At 37.5% G+C, this 20,126-nt stretch overlaps 1 protein-coding gene across 1 annotated transcript in view; it reads left to right on the top strand.

Moving 5' to 3' along the window:
* MOCOS (molybdenum cofactor sulfurase) overlaps nucleotides 1–20,126 on the top strand; it is a 212,855-nt gene that overhangs the window by 111,321 nt on the left and 81,408 nt on the right. The window contains exon 5 of the mRNA XM_053959573.1: nucleotides 13,703–13,779. Coding sequence (XP_053815548.1) covers nucleotides 13,703–13,779 — 77 coding nt within the window. The remainder of the gene's footprint in view (nucleotides 1–13,702; nucleotides 13,780–20,126) is intronic.

Below are 20,126 nucleotides of genomic sequence, written 5' to 3'. Positions count from 1 at the left end.
AGAGGAAGTAGGTTCATTTCAGCCCTACTTAGTCTTTGGTTGTAAACGAACTATGAGAGGATTTTTTTTTCCATTGGTATTGTTACAGAAAACATACCTATTTTTCTCTGGTGGTAAGTGCAATTTGGTGAAACTTGCATGCAAAAATTTTCTCTTATACTTACCACAACACTGTCTATAGCATTTACAAAAACTTAATATATTTTTGTCCAGAAGAATTATAGACCAATGAGAGCTCAATTTTGAAAGTGCTTCTATTCATAAGAGGGAATCTATGACTTGCTGTATTGGTGCATGCTGAGTTTTTGAAATTAGTGATTTGTATTACAATGTCACTGTACAATTTTTCTTTCTTGATGATTCTTTTGTGTCTAGTATGATTGAAGCAGAGAAATTTCCTGTACTCTTAAGTGAAAAAGAAACATTAATGGAGGTGGGTATTCCCATGTTTACTGTGTTAACGTCATCTTATAAAATCATACAGCTATCAAGATCACCTTTTACTTCTGTGATGATCAATCTAAATAAAATGATCTATTTATTCCTCACCACCATCACCAGAGACCCTCTTTATGGTAGCATAGGGAACTAGTCAATACACCATGCTGGTAGAATCTGCACACAAATTTATAAGAAAAGAGGCCCTGTCAGTACGTGCATTTCTTTTGCTCTTGTCTCAGTAGTCTCTTACACAACTGATGTTGAGCAAGATGGTGTCACCCTAATTTCATTTCAAATGGAACTGACTTGGTCACAGGAAAATCATCAAGAGGGATGACTCCAGGATTTTCAGGGGTTCCCAAAGTAACAAACTTGTGCATTTGTGTTATTTTCGTATTCAGTTTCAGAAAGTGAGTTGCTATTTTGACATTTGCTTTTTTTTGATTCTTGGAGGGGGGCAAAAAACCTTGTGGGTCATGTAATCAACCTATTTGTGGTCAAAGACACCCACACTATATAATCCCCTCTTTATACTGAGCTTGTGTGCAGAATGAGAAGGATACCTTTTGGACAGGGAAAGGAGGATATGTTGGTTTTGGTTTGTTCCTGCCTCTTATGTTGGGATGTTGGGAAATGGTTCTGTAATCTCATGTCTTGGATGTTTCAATTTGCAGTCTATACTACTTTGTGGTCAGTTTGGTCATTTATCTGCATTTTGTCCTGTAGCTGTTTTTCCTTCCTGGTTATTACCCACCTTTTCCATCTTTAGATCTACCAAGCAGTTGTACATAGATTTGGATTTCCTTACTAAATGAACCAAACACTTTCTAAGATGCGCTTTCCTTTTCTCTGTTCATCATATACAGCCTGCACAAAAAATCTTATCAAACCTTCATTAATGGTGTTCTTATTTTTCTATCTGTAAGTCCTAGCATGTTTTCCTGTTTGTCATCCTGATGGCTAATAGCTGATCTGATAGACTGGTAAATCTAATATTTTGGATGGCAGTCCTCCAGTTCATGGCAGAAGTTAATGTCAGTAATCCCTAAGTGCATAATAGGGCTTATGCATGATGATGTACTTATCATACATTATAGCATAATATACATTTAATCTCATTTCTGTTTGTAGGGTTTTCAACATTATCTGTTTCCTACTGCACACTTTATACAGCCCCATCTCCAGCACTGAGTCTGGAGACTGTCACTTCAGCGGCCCATTTTATCTTCACATTCCTACCTTATATGCCAGGATCATGACTGAGACTACTAAAAGAGAATCTTGTCCCAAAGCCAGTGCTCAAGGAATTAAATGGAAAACCTTTTCCAAGCATAATAGTACTCCTTTCAGCACAACTGTTACACTCTTCTAACATTCTTTGTTCTATAGTTTGTCATATGACACTAGAGGTAATATTTTACTGAAATCCAGATAAATTAGTTCTTCATTTTCTTTGCCTAAAAAAATAATGTGCTTTTTAAATGGCAGCCTCTCTGGGATTGATTTTCCATTGGCACAATCCATGATACATTTGAGCATGCTTTTATTTACTCATTCAATTGTGCTTTCATTCAGAACTTGTTTTCAGAATGTACATAACACTGAGTTGAAGCTAACAGATGTGTTCTTCCCTGGATAGCTCTTGTTTCCCTTTCTTCAGGAGAAATACTGTGTTTTCTGGTTTCCATTCTTGGTTTGAAAAATTTGCTTACTGGCCTGTGTTATTTATCTTACAATTTCTTACAATTCTGGGACATAGTTCGTCTGTCTGCCTGTGTTCAACTACATTAAAACCTTTGAAATGAGTTTCCACACCAGTTGCAATAACTTCAGTTTTGATACTTTCCACACACTTTCAGCCATGAGTCACCCTCTCCAGACCTGTTTTTCATCAGTTAAAATTGGAGTCAAGTACTCAGGTAGTTTTCAGACTTTTCCACCAGCTCTTTGCTTCTTGAATAACAATCATAATACTTTTTATTTATATTCTTTTTTTTTTGATATTGATATGTGATTATATATCCTTAATATTTTCCATTGTTTGTATATAAAGAATAGTTCCCTGTATAGTTAGATTTGTTTTGTCAGGACTTGGCTCCCGGGAATTCTCACTTTATCCCTGTTCTTTCTGTTTTTCCAGCAGTAGCTTCCTTCCCTGAGCAGCACTTCTTCTGATTTCATGTAATCATTAATAAGAAGTACTAACATTTCTCATAGGAGGTTTTTTTTTTTTTTTAAGTGCAGGTTATTACTGGAGGCTTTCTCTAAAAGTTCATTTTCTTTATTTCTTTCATACTTTTGGGATCCATATATTTTTTTAACCTCACCTTCAAGTAATTTTAAGTCTCCTCTTTATCTAAGTATCTGATGATTTCAGTTCAGTTTTCCTGGACAAGTAGCTTCATTAATGTCTCATTTTATCCCAGTCACATTCAAAATCTCATTTGAGGTTATTTATCCATCTGTGACATGTAAACTTGTAATTCCTCTGACCAGGGTTTCAATCAGTTGCCTATTCTGTATTGTATAACTGTTTGTAAAAGCCATAATTATTTTATTTGTAAAAGGTTTTGTTTGGGTTTGTTATCTTGGTTTTGCTTGAAGAAAAAACAAAGTTATTTTATTTCTGTGAGAGTGATAGAAAAGTATGTGCTGGACCCAAAAACTTTTTCTTTCATACATAGCTAGATAGCCTATAGCAAAATCTTAGCAACTAGTTCTTCTTATTTTGAACATCTCACCAAAGGCATTTCAATTCAAAACATTTCAGTTTTCTTCATCACTGTCTCTCCTATATTTATCTGTGTTTTCTTTAGCATGATTTCTGTTTGTGATTGTTTTTCTACCACATACTAGTAAAGTAGTGTCCTAGAGTGGCTCTAATTCCTCCATTTTGTTGCCCATGTACTTTGTCTTAGCATATAAACATCTCTGGTTTTTTTACCCACTCATAATCCTGTTTTCTATTTGGGTGATAGCTGGGATTATATTGCTTACATAACAAATGCTTCTATGAATATTAAGGTTTTTATTTCTCTGTTGATGCACACACTCCTAACCCTCTGCTGTTCCCTTACCCTGTTGTTTCCTCAGCTGCATGACTCATGCTTTTTTCTGTCAAAGTCAGGGAGAGGAGTCATCTCCCTGGGCTCCCTGCTTCAAGCATCAGCAATGCCTGGTAGCATGCCAGAATTTTCTTGACTTCTTGAAGGAATTGTTAGTTCAGATGATCCTTTCTTCTGATTAGGATTTCCAGAACTCCCTGCAGTTGCTGACCTTATCAATCTAGGTCCAGGACAGCTTTGATTATATGAGGACATGAAATTCCTGGGGTCTCCATCACTGCACTCCTGTTGAAGTGGAGAGGCAGTTGCATGGAAAGGGTTCTTGGCTTTCTGCAGTATAAGCTGCAAACTACTTCAAAGTGAGAAATTAGGACTACTTGCTAATTCAGTATTGCTGCTGTGAATTCAATTTTCTGGAAATTGGTAGCTCCCAATACCCAGTCCATGCTTGGAAAATCAGTTAGAGTTGGTCCTTGGAAAGCAAAGTTGCTTACTTTTTCAACTTCCCAGTCTTCATCACTGTGGTACTACCTGTTGACCTCACAAGGTAGCATGAGGTATTAGCAAGCCTCACAACAACGCTGAAAAATAAAAAAGCATTGGAAGAAATCTGCATATTATAGTCCCAAGGTGGAAAAAATAGCTTTACAATTTAAATAAAATTTTAAATTTTTTTTCAAGCATAAAACAGGTGCAGAAGCCGTAAGGGTATTTCCTTGTGAAAGTCTTAGTTGATTGTATCCCCTAGGCATAAAAAGGCTACTCATATACCTTAGAATGTTTTATTAGCTAAAGTGTTCCTTGTATTTGTCTTGTCCCATTCTTCTTTGATGATTTTACTGTTACCACAAAGGTCTCAAAATGCAAACTAGCTAATAAGACCTTATTCTGAACCTAAGCTGTTTCATAGCAGTAATTTAATAATGCCAGTTCTGTCAAGCTGCCAGCCTTTCTGGATACAGTGTTGTTTTTACATATATCATACATTAAACTGAATTTAGCTGATTAGTGCTCACTTGTTAGTACTTGTAGCTGGTGTATGCCACCAACTACAATAATTTCACATACATGCATGTTCACATCAGAAGTAAAAGACAAAAACACTGATAACATTATATTTTTGCTGACACCTATGAAATATTCAGCACATTCATCAAAGCTTCTGAAATCCACTTAACACTCATTCCAGTTTATAAAAATGAAAATTATTTCCTGCTCATATCTGAGTTAGTCCAGCACCTCCAAGTCCACCACTGAACCATGTCACTCCATGCCACATCTTGACAGTTTTTAAATACCAGGGATGGTGACTCCGCTGCTTCCCTGAGCAGCCTGTGCCAAAGCTTGACAACCCATTCAGTGAAGAGATTTTTCCTAATATCCAATCAAAACCTCCCATTGTGCAAACTAGAGGCTGTTTCCTCTTGTCCTATTGTTTGTTACTTGGGAGAAGAGACTGACCTCTACCTGGCCACACCCTCCTTTCAAATAAGCTGTAAAGAGCAGTAAGGTTCCCCAAAACCTCCTTTTCTCCAGGCTAAACAATCCCTGCTCCCACCCTGTTCCAGCTACTTTCCAGCCACTCTGCCCTCAGCCTGTAGCACTGCCTGGATTTGTTGTGACCCAAGCACAGGACTCAGTTCTTCACTCTGTTAAATCTTGTACAATTGGCCTGTCCAGATCCCTCACATTCATGAGCATACATTGGGCCTCTGTCTTACAGACAGTAGCAGCATTTGAAGTTCTTTAAGTTAGTTTTTGGGTTGCCATGCAAGAAGAGCACATCTTTCCCAAATGGTGGCTCAACACAGAGTGCTTTAACGTGATGGTCCTAATTCACAGCTCCGAATGCATTCTGCTCATCTTGAGTATACATATGTCTGTGAAAATTACCTCTGGAAAGAATTTTTTTGCTAAAGAAAGAAGCTTTTTGGATGACATCAGAGAAGTCTTTTCACATACCCACTCATACCTATTACTGATAAGTAATTAGTAACACACCCCCCCAACTGAGGGAATAAAATGCTCTGAAGTCTTGCGGAACTCACTTTTATCTGTAGTGGAAATAAAGTTCATGCATTGCAACAACCCCTTCTTCAAGGCACAGACCTTTGTGTAGAATGGAGACCACCCACTGGAAAGCACTCATAGGGATTTTTCTCCATTATCTGAGGATAAGTTACTGCTAACCTTTTCCGAGGTCATTGCTCTGGGCCTGCCTCACTGGCACGCTCGATTAGACAGTGATATTTTTAGGTGTAGGTGTTTAAGGCTGAATTAATGTTCAAGTAGATCCCTTTTTGTCTCCAATTTTTAACTGGTACTTCAATTTAAATCTTTAGCAGTTAATTACAAAGTTATTCTTTATCCCAAATGTACCTGTTTAAGGACGGAAGATTACATCTCAGTCTTCAGGAAATAAACAAATCTGTTTATACTGAAAAATTATTACAGCTGGTCAGATTATTGCCTATGAAAAATTTACTTCCAGAATGTATTTCATCCTTTCCTTCCTCTTAAGGAGATAATCAGAGAAAGAGCTTTGAATTTTTATTAATGATTCATTACTCATAGCTGATCAGTGAACAGTTTATGCAAATACACTTTACAAATTGCTCACTTTAACTATTACTTGGGGTTATATGTGGATATTACTTTCCCATGGGAAGCAGAGGTGTGAACATTTGGATTATTGATATATAATTATGGGAGTATAATGCATATCAAATGTTAAATACTCAGACAGATACAGAAATCATTTGCAATACGCCTGCTCACACTGAATTGCACCTTAATGGGGTTCTTGTTGACATTAATAAGTTACAAGTCAAGATGAATGAGTATAAATTGCTAGCTAACAAGCTGATAGTTGAACATATTATTCTTTGAGGGTAGTTAACTAGCAGGCCTCATGTTCCTAAAGACTTAAATTTAATATACCTCAAGGAAATATCTCTTTGTATCCAATTTAAAAGAGAAAGATTATTTTTGTTTCTCCCTCTCTGCCAAAGTAATGCAATGAAAATATATTGGGCTATTTTGTGAATTTGGAAGGGAACTTTTGGCTTGTGATGTGCAGTGCGTTGGTTGTTTTGTGACCAATGACTTCTAGTAGGGGAAAAAGAAAGTAGTTTTGTCATTACTTTACTTTGGAGGGTCCTTGTAGGGGTTGGCGGGGGGGAGTATGTTATCCCTGAGATATAATTTATCCATTGTTTCAGAGCTCTGAGGAGCTGATAATCTACAAAATCACAGTGTGTTGCTCAGGCCAATTTGATTAACAGGCTTAAGGATTGCTAATCTTTTCAGTGCAAATGGGGAAGATTTTTCTACATATATATAGTGAGCAAAGTTATCAGCTAGGAGTTTATCAAATTGTGCATAAGGGAGAGATGCACAGAGACATTTGAAAAATAAAAATGGATTGATTTATTAATTCAATTTTCTCCTCCACAATTGGCTGGTTTTAAGGTACTGGATCTCCTTTCATTGTATGAGAAAAAAAATCACTGTTCATGATTGTGTAATGTGCCATGAACAGAGGTAAAAAGGAGATGCTGAACTGGTGAGATAGGTGTATTATTCAGAGGTCTAACATTTATTACTGCCCTCCTACCATTTAAATTCTTGGCTTTCTGTAGTATGCTCCTGTGCAGACAATTACACAAATGTTAGATAATTATGAAAGAATGGTTTAGTGGTAGCATATGTGTCGGTAACAACAGGCTACCTCCTAATTTTATTTACTTGCTTCAATGGCATTCACTGTGTGAAACAAAGATATTTAGTCAAAATGGAGTGTGTACCTGAGGTTAGTTGTCTGTGGAGAATATCACGTTCCAAAGATTTTACTGGTAGAGGATCAAAAAGCCCACAGACAAGTGCTTGGTCTTGGGAGATGCTGCCTTAAAGTTCAGCTCTTGGTGTTAATGTGACCAGGATTTCCCCTAGTTAAGAAAGTGACTAATACGGTCATCCACCAAATTGCTAAAAATTAAGAGTATTACCTGTGGGAGACAAAACCAGGCAAAGCGAATCCTGTCCTCTGGAGACACACAGATACCCTGGAAAAGTACCTGAGAGCTTTGTCTCGGGAGGAGTTGATAAAAGTTCTATAGAGCAGAGCAGGGCTCTAAAGGTTTTGTAGCCTAGTAATGATGTATTTTGAATCAAAGAAAAGCAAAACAAATATCGGTCCTTCTGCAAATGTTGGGTTTTGATGTTGGAAAGCAGTGAGACCAATTAAAATCTGTTCCCCTGCTAATATCAGAGATGGCAATTACTAACCTAAGCACATGAATATAACTGAAAACAGTCTGTTCCTACAGCCATGAGCTTCATGCTGTATACCCTTGGTGCTGTTGTAATTCCAGTAAATGTCACTTTAGAATGAAAATTAAAATATATAAATTGTAAAAATTGAATTTGCCAGGACAGATGTTTCATGTGGTGGTGATATGGATTATCTCTAGGAGCTGAAAAATAGTGTCTGAATGAACTACTTTTAAATGCATACCAAGAATCTCTCTGTATTGTTGTATTTTTTAATTAGGTGAAAATAAATGAATTGAAAAGATGAAAGGAACTCATGTAACATCTCACTTCAAAGGGTAGCTCCACTCTTGAGGAGTGTTTAAAAAAAAAGAAAAATAAAAATTAAAAAAAAAAAAAAGCAGCTTATTCAAGAAATATGCATTCTCTGTTGTTTGTTTTCTCTTTTACCTGCTTTAGAAATTCGGCAATGACTTCTGTTCATTTGACCTAAATGAAGTCATTACCCCTGTGTAAGGGAGAGTGGCAGCTGGCTGACAGTGATGTTCCCCCTGTGCTCCTTCGTTGCACTTTGCATTGACTCAGCAATGCTCTCAAATGAGCAGGATTCTTTTTGACCTTGTGATGGGATTTTTATCAAAGTTTCAGTGCTCTGGCCTGTGCTCTGGATAGGAACTGCACATATGGAAATGTTCCTTAGCTGCCTCCCAAGGTGAGAACTAGAACACCAACTACCAAGTGTATACATATCAGTGCATGCAGCCTGGGAAACAGACAGGAGGAGCTGGAACTCCGTGCCCAGTCAGAAAGTTATGATATTGTAGGAATAACTTAAACACGGTGGGACATCTGGCATGAGCAGAGGGTTGTAATAGGTAGTTAAAGACTCTTTCATAAAGACAGGCAGGGAAGAAGAGGAGGAGGAGTCTCACTCTAAGTTAAAGAGAGCCTTGAATGGACAGAAGTCAAGTACAGTGATTATAGAAGCCTTATCTAATGCCTCTGAGATCACAGGGGTAATCTCCAAGAGGATCTTACAGGAGGCATCTGCTATTGACCTCCAAACCAAGGCAGTAAGGCCAACAAAGCAATATTTGGGTCACCTAAGCAAGCTTCAAATCACCAAGAACCCTGTTCTTATGGGTGACTTTAACACCCTAAACATTTATTGAAGTACAAACAATAGCTAACATATCATTTCTCAAGTTTTGGAAATGTGTGGAGAGCCACTTCCTTATACATGTGTTAGCTGTGCCTGCCAGGAAAGAGGCGCTGCTTGATTTGCTGCACGCAAACCAAGAAAAACAGCTTTCATTTATATCTTGGTTAGCAATTGTTTTGTGATCACAATATTGTGGAGTTTGGGATCTTGCTGAGCATGCTGAAAGTGACTAGTAAGAGAAGTGGTTTAGATTTTAGAAGGGAAACCTTATCACCATATTCCAGTATTTAAAGTGTGGCTACAAAGAAGATGGAAACTCCTTTTTGTCCAAGGAGTCACATGGGAAATATGGGGGTTAATGAGTTACTCCTGAGGAGATTCTGACTGGACATTCCCAATGAAAACAATCAGCCATTGGAATAATCTGCTCAGGGAAGTGGTGGATTCCCCAGCACTGCACACTTTTAAGATTTAGCTGCACAAGATGTGCCATCTTGTCTAGATCATGTTTTTGCAAAGAAAGATTGCACCAGATGATTCTTGAGGTTCCCTCTAACACGGGATTCCCTGTAACTATTCATAGAATGCTATGAATCTGTGATTCTGTGCACAGATAGAATTTCTGTGCATCTGAATTTGCTTTATCTGCACAAATGAATTGAACAAAAAACCCAAAACCAAAAAAAACCCATCAAACAACTCAATCCCTCATCTGCCTGCTAAACAAGTTAGCATTCCCAATCTAGCAGCAGATGCCTCCACCCAAAACTCCTGAAAGGCATCCCTTGTATACTTTTTCTATGCAGAATAGCTTATGTTATGAAAGGTATTTCACCCCCTCAGCATTGGTTGATTGGTCTTGAGGAAATTTCTGAAGTTTTGACTTAAGTCAGTGCTGTCCAATTCCAGGGTAATATTTTTACTTTCCACCAAATTTCCTCTAACTCCTATTTTCAAACACAAAGGGGTTTTTTTAGCCCTTCAGCACTTTATTTCAAATCACATCTGTCCAGGCCAGTATTCTTGTCATCATATTTCTGTGTAAAGGTGACGTGTCTAAGGGCAGGATGAATTGCAGCTGCCCAAGATGTCACAGTTTCCTTCTATGTTTCAGTTGTCCTGAAGTGTGTGATGGTGACTTTAGAAAATATCATTTATATGCAGAAGTGTAACAGAGAAGTGTCATAAGAACCAGTTGAATAAAGATTCAAAGACTAGCCCATCTCCATCCCTAGGAAGATCCTAAAGGCAGGACTGCTCACTGTAAAGCAATACTTTTCTCTTGTGACTCAAAAGTTTTGCTTCTAAAAGCAGAGTTTTTGTGTGACTTAGAAAGGGAGAGCAGCTCATCAGCTTCATAACTCCTGGACAGATGTTAGGCATGCTTCTGTGTTCTTTGTTATGCCATGAGTTGCTTAGTCAGTTTGTCAGATAGCAATTGGATGTGAAATGCTATTAGTGCTTCACAAACACAATCAGCTAAGCAACTGAGCTCATCCCAGACATGATTAAGTGAGATCAATTATAATAAGAACTAGATAAGAGAGGTAAGCTTCTTGTTCCTTGGGTTGGTATTCCTCAGTATTAGCCTTTGTAAGTATCCTTTATACATCATCAGCTGCAAAATCTTGATTACTTCAGGAAGTGGCTTCTAGACCAGCATTCAAATTAACTTCATCCTGAACTGATTATTCCAATACTGCAACTGCCACTGAGTGGGGAAACACTCATTGCATCAATTGCACCAAACAGAAAAATAGCCATTGAAGCCAATGTTTTGCAATTCAAGGAGCATGTTTCCTCTCAATCTTAAATATGGTTAAATATTCTGAGGGAGGGCTCTTTGTGTCCCAAGAAGGAAATAGCTGCCCTTCATAGCATCATGTTTTGCTGTGGTACTATTGCTATAGCACTTAAGGCTTAATGCGCTAAATATCAGAATTGATGCATTATTCCTGAAAATTTTAACATGAAATTGAACACCAGGTATTCACTAAATCTGAAGGATATATGAGAGTCAAGTGCACTGGAAGTAGTGTAAATATATATATTACAGGAATAACAACATATTTGTGCTTTGTTAATCAGAACAGGAAAGCTGGTAATGTAGGAATAGAGGGGGCCATATGAACAAACAAAATAGAAGAGAGGAATGTTGCAAAATAGCCCATGTCTAAATTGTAGAGGGAGAGACTTGTCCATATCTTTGAGTAGATATTTTTAGCATTATTTTCATTTCTTTTGTGGCTTCTGGTTCTTGCTATGGAGCTCCCAGGAGGTAAATTTTTTTTTTGTAATACAGAAAGACTAAATGCAGGATGCATATCATGCCACAATTGGCCTGTTCTGGAGCATAAGGTTTGACCAAAAACCCACAACTCTGTTTACTTGCATTTTTTTTTTAATTTGAGTGAAGATTCATAAGCTCTGAACTATTTTCATAAAAATATTTACAATCTTAGAAGAGTGACATGGTCCATGCATATCTCCTATTGTGTTGCATTGCTGTTGTCTGCTTAGTTAGTAATCAAATCTGATAAACAGAAATATAATGGCCTCCCCTTTTGCTATGGGTAGGATTCAGATGTCTTTGACAATCTAGGCTGGCACCTTTCTTGCCCTTTCAAGTGCTTTTATCATTATCATAGTGATAAAATTGTTTGGGATTGTGCAGTCTCCTTGATGGGCTCAGTGCCAGTGTCTCTGCTCTGGTCCAGTTCCCAGTGTTTGCTTTGCTGGCCACTGTGAGTAACTGAGCAGAGCAGGTCAGTTCATCCTCACGGATCCTCTCTGTAATCTCTCCTTGGCAGACATGTGGGACCCCTGTGACCTTTTCTGCAACCAGTGCAAAAGGTTTCTGTACTCAATTCTGAAACAACTGTTAGCCTCTGCCTTATCTTTTCTTCCTCATCCTCCCACATTTTTTATGGCTTTTTTGATAGAGTAATGCTTCCCTCAGATACTGGTCCACAGGTCTGTGAAAATATTCCTGGTCTTAAGTCTCTTTCAAATCACAAATGGCCATTTTGCATTTCATCACTGACAACCAGCAAGATTTTTCCTCTAAAATTCAAGATCAATTATTAATAATTAGTAGGGAAGATTCAGGAATTTTTGGGATGGATTCTTTGGCCTATGCTATGTTAAAATATGTGAACATAAGTGGTCTCTTTTGGACCATTCATCCTTGTTGCAGTGCACCACTTTTCTCTTATCATGTGGTTTGGTTTATAATTATTTTCTGCCTCTATCTTCTTTCATTGCAGCTTAACATATTATCATATATACACAATACTCTTGCATTTTTCTTTTGTGTGGACCTTTACCAAAGATTTTTGGAAGGTTAGTATGTTCTTCAGCTGGTGATGCCACCTGCAGTGTGAAAGTATTTTATAACTATCAAAAAATAAAATAGAAAGTAGGAAAAGTTATTATAGAAATGAGAGTTATTATATTATTCTATTGATGTTTATTTTATTAAAGAAAAAGCATTTGATATATGTCATTTTTAAACTTTGAGCCTTTTCACAAGACATACCTAATTGTGACACCAAAAGCTTTTAACATGCATTAGTAAAAATTATGCATCCAGGAGAAAAAAATGTAATTCCCTATTTTCTGGTCTAAAATGTGTATTCAAAGTATTTTTTGCCCAAGAGTGTGTGTCTTATGTTCCACCTTGTCCACTAATTCTTCAATGTAGATATCATCTGATCTTTCTGAGAAAGATCCAAGGAACACCAGGTCCCTCTGGAGGTCTCATCCTCACGGTTGAAGTTTAATTTTAAACTTGAACCATGAGATTTGGGGTGGGTTCATTTCCAGCATTAACTGTTACAGTTTTGGGCATAGCTCCTTCCTGAGAGACGCGTTGTGACCCCGGGTTCGGCTTTGCAAAGTGTTGAATTCTGTACAGTTCTGACTTCATCAGTTGCATTATTCTCCATTCTTCTTTGTGGTGAAGCAAAATGAATGATTTCTCCGTAGAATTTCTTGTGGACTGTGGTGCACACAAAGCCTAAATGAAACATTTTGATGCTTCCCTGATGTCCCTTCTGGTCCCTTGAATACTTTTGTGCATCAATTCCTGAGTACATTCTCACCTTGGAGTTTCACTTTCTCCTCTTGGACTGTGAGAATGGCTGCAGTAGTTCATAAAATCCAGTGGTTTTGCTTCTCTTTGGTGTTTCTTTTAAAAGATTATGGTAGGGGATGCACCCCTCCCCCCATCCTTGTATAATGCTCTTGTTGCAGGTCAGTTAAAAATTAATTTCTAGGAGAAACACACAGAGGGAGATTTTTTTAATGATCTCTTTGTCTGATTCCTCTTTGCACCAGATTACTGGAGCCTTCTAACTCAACTATGTAATTACATTGGGGGGTAGGGGGATGGACACAAGTCTCCACCTGTCTTCTCACCTATTCCCTAAATTCTCAGAAGGTAACTTAGGACTTTGTGACATTAGCTCATGACACATAACTGTTAACCATTTCTTCAATGTAGGTTAGGACACAGTTACTCTGTGTAGGGGAAAATGATACCTTTCTATGTGCAACTGTTTATGTGAACCTCTATTGCTTTGAAGAACATATTTTTCTGTCACAGGATGCTAGAGGACTGGGAGATGAATCACTAAGGGAAGAGTTCCCACTCCACAAGTTAGGTTCACTGAATATAAAAATAGTAACTGTTAAAATAGATTTAAAATTGGTACCATAGCTGCATGTTTTATTTACTGCGCTCATTTATTCCATTCTTTAGGTTTGAAGATGGTACAGTCTCTTTTCTTGATATCATTGCTCTGAAGCATGGATTTGATGTTCTGGAAAAGCTCACAGGTCAGTTAATATAACTCTAATACTGAAGACTGCAGTTCCAAATCTGATCATATTTCTTATGGCTCTAGCTTAATTTTCTTTTCTGGTTTTACTATCTATGTTCATCATTGTGAAGATGAGACTTACCAGTGTAACTGGCTTATTCACATGCTCCCTAGTGGATTATTCCGGCCTGGTTTGAAAGAAAAAAAATGGTCCAGACTGGTTCTGGATGTGCCAGACTTGAGTACATGGAGCACTTCTCATCTGCCTCACACTCACAAAGATGCAATGGGAAAGTAATGCTAGAAAGTAGCTGAGTGACTCACACTGTTTGAGTCAACCTTTGAAGTCCTTGACGTGGAGCTAATGCTGAAGTCCCAAAAAAAACTTCCAACTGATCTTCCAGCCAGAACCTGTATGTGAAGGGTGATACTCATGTGCCGTGAGAAGGCACAATCCCTCCAGGACAGACTGCTGCTTGTCTGGCTCAGCACCCCAAAAGCACAGCCTCACTGTGTTTGCTGCCATGGGTCAGGGACTCTCCTGAAAAGGGAAGATGACACCAGGGAAGCTTGCACCACAGGGCTGTGCAGATGTACCATGGCGTGTTTCCACATGTGGAATATGCCAGGTTAACAAAGGATGTTCCTGCAATGGGTTTCTTGATCAGGTATGTGTATTACTTAATGCGTAATGTCTGAACCTTCCTTCTCCAGTGCACTCTTCGATTTCCTATATAAAGTCGTAAAGTGCATCATGATGTAAAAGATGCCTGAGTCCAGAGAGACATTGGCTATGAACTTTTCAGCTTAGTGTAATTTCAGCTAGTGTCTGTGGAGGTTTATTGTCATGGTTTGTCTGAAGGATTCTGGTTTCTTCTTCCTCCCAGTGCAAGGCTTCTGTGAGGAGTATTCTGTTAGATGCTTCCGGTCCTGTTCATGTGGAAATCAATAACAGTTTTCATCCACATCAATAATCTGACTAAGCCCAGCAAGTAAGGATGTTTTATTTTATGTTGCTTTACATGGAGACCAGGGATCAGTAACCAAGCTTTAGTATATGTTCTTGTAGTACAGAATACTTCTCAAAAATGTGCAACTTAAAAAAACACGTTCACTTGTAAAGAGGGCTTTGGTTTAATGTGTAGGAGCATTGCCTGCCATGAAAGTGAGATTTTATGATAGCACTTCCTCTATTGCATTTCTCATCCATCTTAACCTGTTATTGGTACCTATTTTAGCTAAACAATTGAAAAATCTCTTAATACTGGACTGAGGGGAACACTCAGCCCTGAATCTGAATAAAGTGGGTATCATTTAGATAGATAGTATCTATCTAACATGGTAGAAGAGAGGTATGAAAAAATAGTGTGTTGAGATCTTTCAGTTGTCAAAAATATGAACTGGCTCAAATTTCCATACTTAGAGTTCTTTCACAAAGAATGAAAACCAAAAATTTAGGAATATTTATATTTTAAAAATTTTAAAACTTTTTTCCCACAGTGCTAAAATGTAGAAAGATGGGAAAACATAGACTGAAAGAGCAAACAAGAAGAAACCTATATGGAGGAGAAAATTGAAAAATTAAATAAAAACTAAAATAAATAATAAAATCAAATAATTAAATTTAAAAATAAAATAAAAATAAAATAAAAATTAAAAAATAAATAAAAATGGTTTTGACAAATTTTAAATTGTAATTTTAATTGTAATTTTAAGACTTGAGCACTGCTGGTGTAGTCTAGGTACTTTAGTAGTCTCTAGTCAAACTCTGGAGTGCCACATAGAAAAGCGGAAGCACCAGCACTACCTCTTTACAGATATAAGAGACTGGAGAAATCCATAGTGGAAGAAAAAATTGAATTCTGTAAAGGATTTTAATCACCACATGATCCAAGAATTTTCTGCAAAGTTGGGCTGGTCCTAGACCATTATCCTTGAACAAAGATGAATTAAGCTTTTGTTCCAGATCAGAAGGATCTTTCAACATGTTCATGCTAAAACTTTTGTAATTATGCTTACATGTATGTGCATAAGTAGAAAAATTTCCATGTGATGTGTTTTTTTTAATTAGAATTTAATCATACAGAAGGGAAATTTAAAAAGCCATTCAAAGGCGATAGTAGAACATAGCCCAGCTATGGTCATGTTTGGGTTTTTTCCATCATAAAATGCATTTTTATGTGTCAACTTTTCAAAGCTGATGTGAAGAGTGGCTCAGCCCTATTAGGTCTCTTGGCTCTTCTGTGCTGGCTGTGAGACAAAGGTTTCGGGGGCCCTGCTCTTCAATTTGTATAGGCATTGAATGTTCCTGGCACAACTGATGCAACAAGAGATTCAGGGATTTGCAGCTGCCATTTCCTCTGACCATCCTTTTCTCCCCAGAATATCATCAACAAGGAGTTTTGCAGGTTATTTAATATCTGTCAAAGGCACAGTGTTCCTTTTGAACAGAGTTTATTAGCACTTCAGTGTATACAACAAATCTGTTGCATGCTGTAGAAGCACTTCGTAATCCAGAGCAACTGCAGATTTGTTTTAAGCCTCTTTATGCATATTTCTTCCACTTCAACTGTCAGAGTTTTCAGTGGCAAAATGGACTGTCAAATGTGAATCACTTTCGAATCTCACTTTGCTGCAGCTACTGGAGCACTTGCTTTGCACTCCCCAAACACAAACAGTGATTCTCATTCTGGGTTGGAAGTAGCCTAGAGTAGAAACAAGCAAAATAAACAAAGTGTTGTTGTTATTAATCGTGTCCTAATGTGTAATAAAAGCACTGCTGAAGTTCTTTGGGGATGTGCTGTAGCTGGATTATTCTGGTGTAATTATTGAAGATAGGGAAGAAAATTACTAATGGAAAGTAACTCAGAGTTTTGGTGTTAGTGTTGTGAAACTACATCCTTGATCTGTCTCAACTTCTATTTAGAACAAGGCGTATTTCCTGCCAGAATTGCATAGTGATGTGCATATGTATTTAAACCATTCCCAGAGGTCTTACATCTATATGATTTTTAAACTTATGGTTTATGGTATGTGTTTTTATTAGTAAATTTTCATCTGCTTTAAAAATGAAACCAAGGCACATAATTTGTGCCTTATTGTTATAAGGTTTACTTTCATTATAATGTCTATTCAGGAAACATTCATTCACTTCAGAAGAAAATATAATGTGTATGGGAAGAAATTTTAAAATGCAGACTAAGTCTCCTAAGAATGATGAATTGAAAGTTGTTTCTAATTCACTAGATGCTCGATTGGTTGTTACAGAGTAAAGGTTATTTTGGCTTTCATAAAAGCCAAAGTACCACAAAATAGCCAAAGCAAAATGTAGTGCAGGATGTTAAATGGTGATGGTAACTTAGTTTTTTAACTTGGTCTTTGGAACTTTTGTTTTGTTTTGCTCTTCTCCATCAAGGACTGGTTGCAGTTAGTGATGGGATGTTTGGCAGCCTGTATTTAATGGTACTGCACAGGTTCTCAAGTGTGTTGTGTTAAAACACTTAAGGTTTTATAAGACATCCAGTTTAGGGGCCAGAAAAAAACAATGTTCTCCTAAGATTATCAGGGCTTACTGGGATTTTTTTTTTTTTGTGTAGGGTTTGTGGCTTCATCCTACTCTTGTCTGGTCACATCTAAAAGTTAGACCACTTTGCTTGTGTATTTTACTGCTTTTATCCTTAGTGCTGCTTTCATTCATAGTTTTAATGGATTTGGGGGTTCACTAATGTGAATACCAACTGTACAGTCTAAATATTTTGCAAGTGTGTGTATCTTTCTTTCTACATGAGGGACTGTATAAGAAAGGTGGTTTTCCTGCCTTACATCAGATGGTTGCTGTAAAACTAAGCCATGGCCTACTGATGAGTCAGAACCTCTATAGAGGAATTATCTGCACTTGTTCCCTTTTAGATTTGCAACATGAGATTGTGTTTCACTCTGAGGACTTTCACTTGTGTTTCATCTGTGTGGACACTGCTGAATGTTTCCATTTAAGTCAATGGGCTCATGAAAAGTCTAATATAATGGCTTGGGAGATAGGTGAGGAATTGGGATATTTGAGTTCCTTTCCTTGGTCACAAAATTTACTTGACATTTATTAAATCTTAAGGGGAGCAGGGAGTTAGGTAACCAGTTATGTTTTCAGATCTGCATTTAACTTCTGGATGGCATTTACCTTATCTTGCTGAAAACACTGATGCCTGAGCTACCATTTTGATTCCCACTGAAATCCGTGGAACAGACAGTGACTTCAACAGCTCGATTCCTCTGATTTTTTTAAAATTTAGAATGAGAGGAGTTAAAGCCAGCAATATCAGCTCTTTTCTTTGTCTAATAAAGGTGCTTAGATGATTAGCTTTAATGTGGTATAGGGCATTTCTTTAATTTTATATAACTTTCCTGCTAATGATCCCTTTGGGACTAGAAAGCTGAACTACCAGATTAGTTAAGGTGGAGATAGTGTTTTGGGATTTTTTTTTTGCTTCCCTTAGATCTGCAGCTTATTTTGAGCAGGGCAGGTTCTACATTTCCTGTGGCTGAAATAAACCAGTAAATCATAACAGGAAATGTTCTGGAAGAACCCTGAGGAGCGTGAAGGGAGGTTTTCTATTTGTGAAACCTTTATCTGTCCATTACTCTAGGAGTAATTTCTGTTTTCCAACATATATTTCATGCTTCACATCCAGGTTTATTCAGGTAGATGTTGCTTTCTCTGAGGGGGAAAGGCTTACAGTCTGACAGCAAACTATCCTGCAAAGGCAAAAAAAAAATTCTGTCTCCGGGGTGCAAATGTGCCTGTTATGGTAAAAAGAGATGTCTTATATAAAGAATGTATACGTACAGCTCATTTCAGAAGTCTGTGGTGGTTTTCATTTTCAAATGACTGGTTATAGCAGATTAGGAGGAAAGAAAGCCCTTGTTGAGATTGTGGTTAATTTATTAGGAAGAACAGGCTTAAGTGAGCGCACATTTACTAATGGCTATGGATGAAATTAAAACAATTACAGAGGTGGTATTACAAAATGAGCAAGGAGGTGAGGCAGTTTTGTGCAACTGCCTGGAAGTACAGCCAAGCACATACAATGTGTTTGGAAGGCAAGTTTGGATTAATAGATGGGGGCTACTTTTTATACCCTAGATACAAAATCTGTTCCCAGTTCTGCCTAAGGTAGCATGGTGAAATCCATCACTTCCAGGAAATAAAGCAGGAGAAATTGCTGTACCCCCCATTGAGAGACAATAAGACCAAGTCTTCAATAAAAGCCATAGGAATATTAGCAGCAGTCAAGTGTAATGAAACAGATCTACTCATTGCAGTGCAATGATGCAGCATTGCCTACATATGGCCAAGGGATATCTTGGATAAGAAGCACTTTCTGTCTGTAATAACTTTTTCCCAATATAATTTTCTGCGTCAGATACAGTTAGGACCTGAAGGACTTGTCATTTTCATTACAAAGTTGTCATTATCACTGCTAAGAGATAAAGTCCTATGAAACCATCTTTTTCAAAGGAGAACAGAAGTGACAGCTTTTAGACTTGGGTGCAGAACTTCCAAAGACTTTTTGATGCCTCAAGTGATAGATTAGGTGAGGGACCTTGTTATTCTTAGAATACCCTTTTGAAATGCAGAAAAAAAAAAGCCTTGTTCAGCTGTGTTCTTAAAACATACATATGAAATATTCAAGAATTGTCTCTGTATATTTCCAACTAAAATCTGGAAGGGAAATGGCAAATAAAATTACAAATAAATTAATTCCATTTCATTTTAAACAGGGTGATGTATTACTAATTATTTTTTCCTACATCTTGATATACTAACAAGGAAATAAAATGTTACCTAGTGGATACTAATTTCCTTTACTGATAAGGTGAACTATTTTCTCACTAGCACACACCTGAAAAATGAACCTTGACATGGTGGTGAAATAATTCAGTTTTATGAAAAACTAGAACACACTGGGACTAGAGAAGGATCAGTGTTTTGGTGTTTGTGGAAACGGTACAGGTGCTCTCTTCAGCCATCACTCAGAGATCTCAGGGTCCCACTCTAGTGTGTGCTGGCTACCATGGCAAGGATTACCTTATTTCATTTAGTACATTTTTAATTTCCCAGCTAACTGGATCCAGCTGTTTCAGCTCTTCATGCACCACAGAGATTTTATGCTAAATCTAAAGGGGCTAAATTAAAGCGAAATGAAATTTGCATATCATGTAAAACTCCACTTGTTCAGCAGATCCAGATTATATGGTGCTAATCACAAACAGTAGACAGAGTAAATCCTCTTGAAGTCACCCTGGGGTTAAGTCAAATGCTTTACACTCTTTGACACATACCCATGAAATATGTAATCAAGTCTGTTT

This window comes from Vidua chalybeata, chromosome 1 (genome assembly GCF_026979565.1).
Source record: "Vidua chalybeata isolate OUT-0048 chromosome 1, bVidCha1 merged haplotype, whole genome shotgun sequence".
Classification (NCBI taxonomy): Eukaryota; Metazoa; Chordata; class Aves; order Passeriformes; family Viduidae; genus Vidua; species Vidua chalybeata.
The sequence above is the reverse complement of the archived record's forward strand: the minus strand, read 5'-3'. Positions and strand labels throughout refer to the sequence as shown.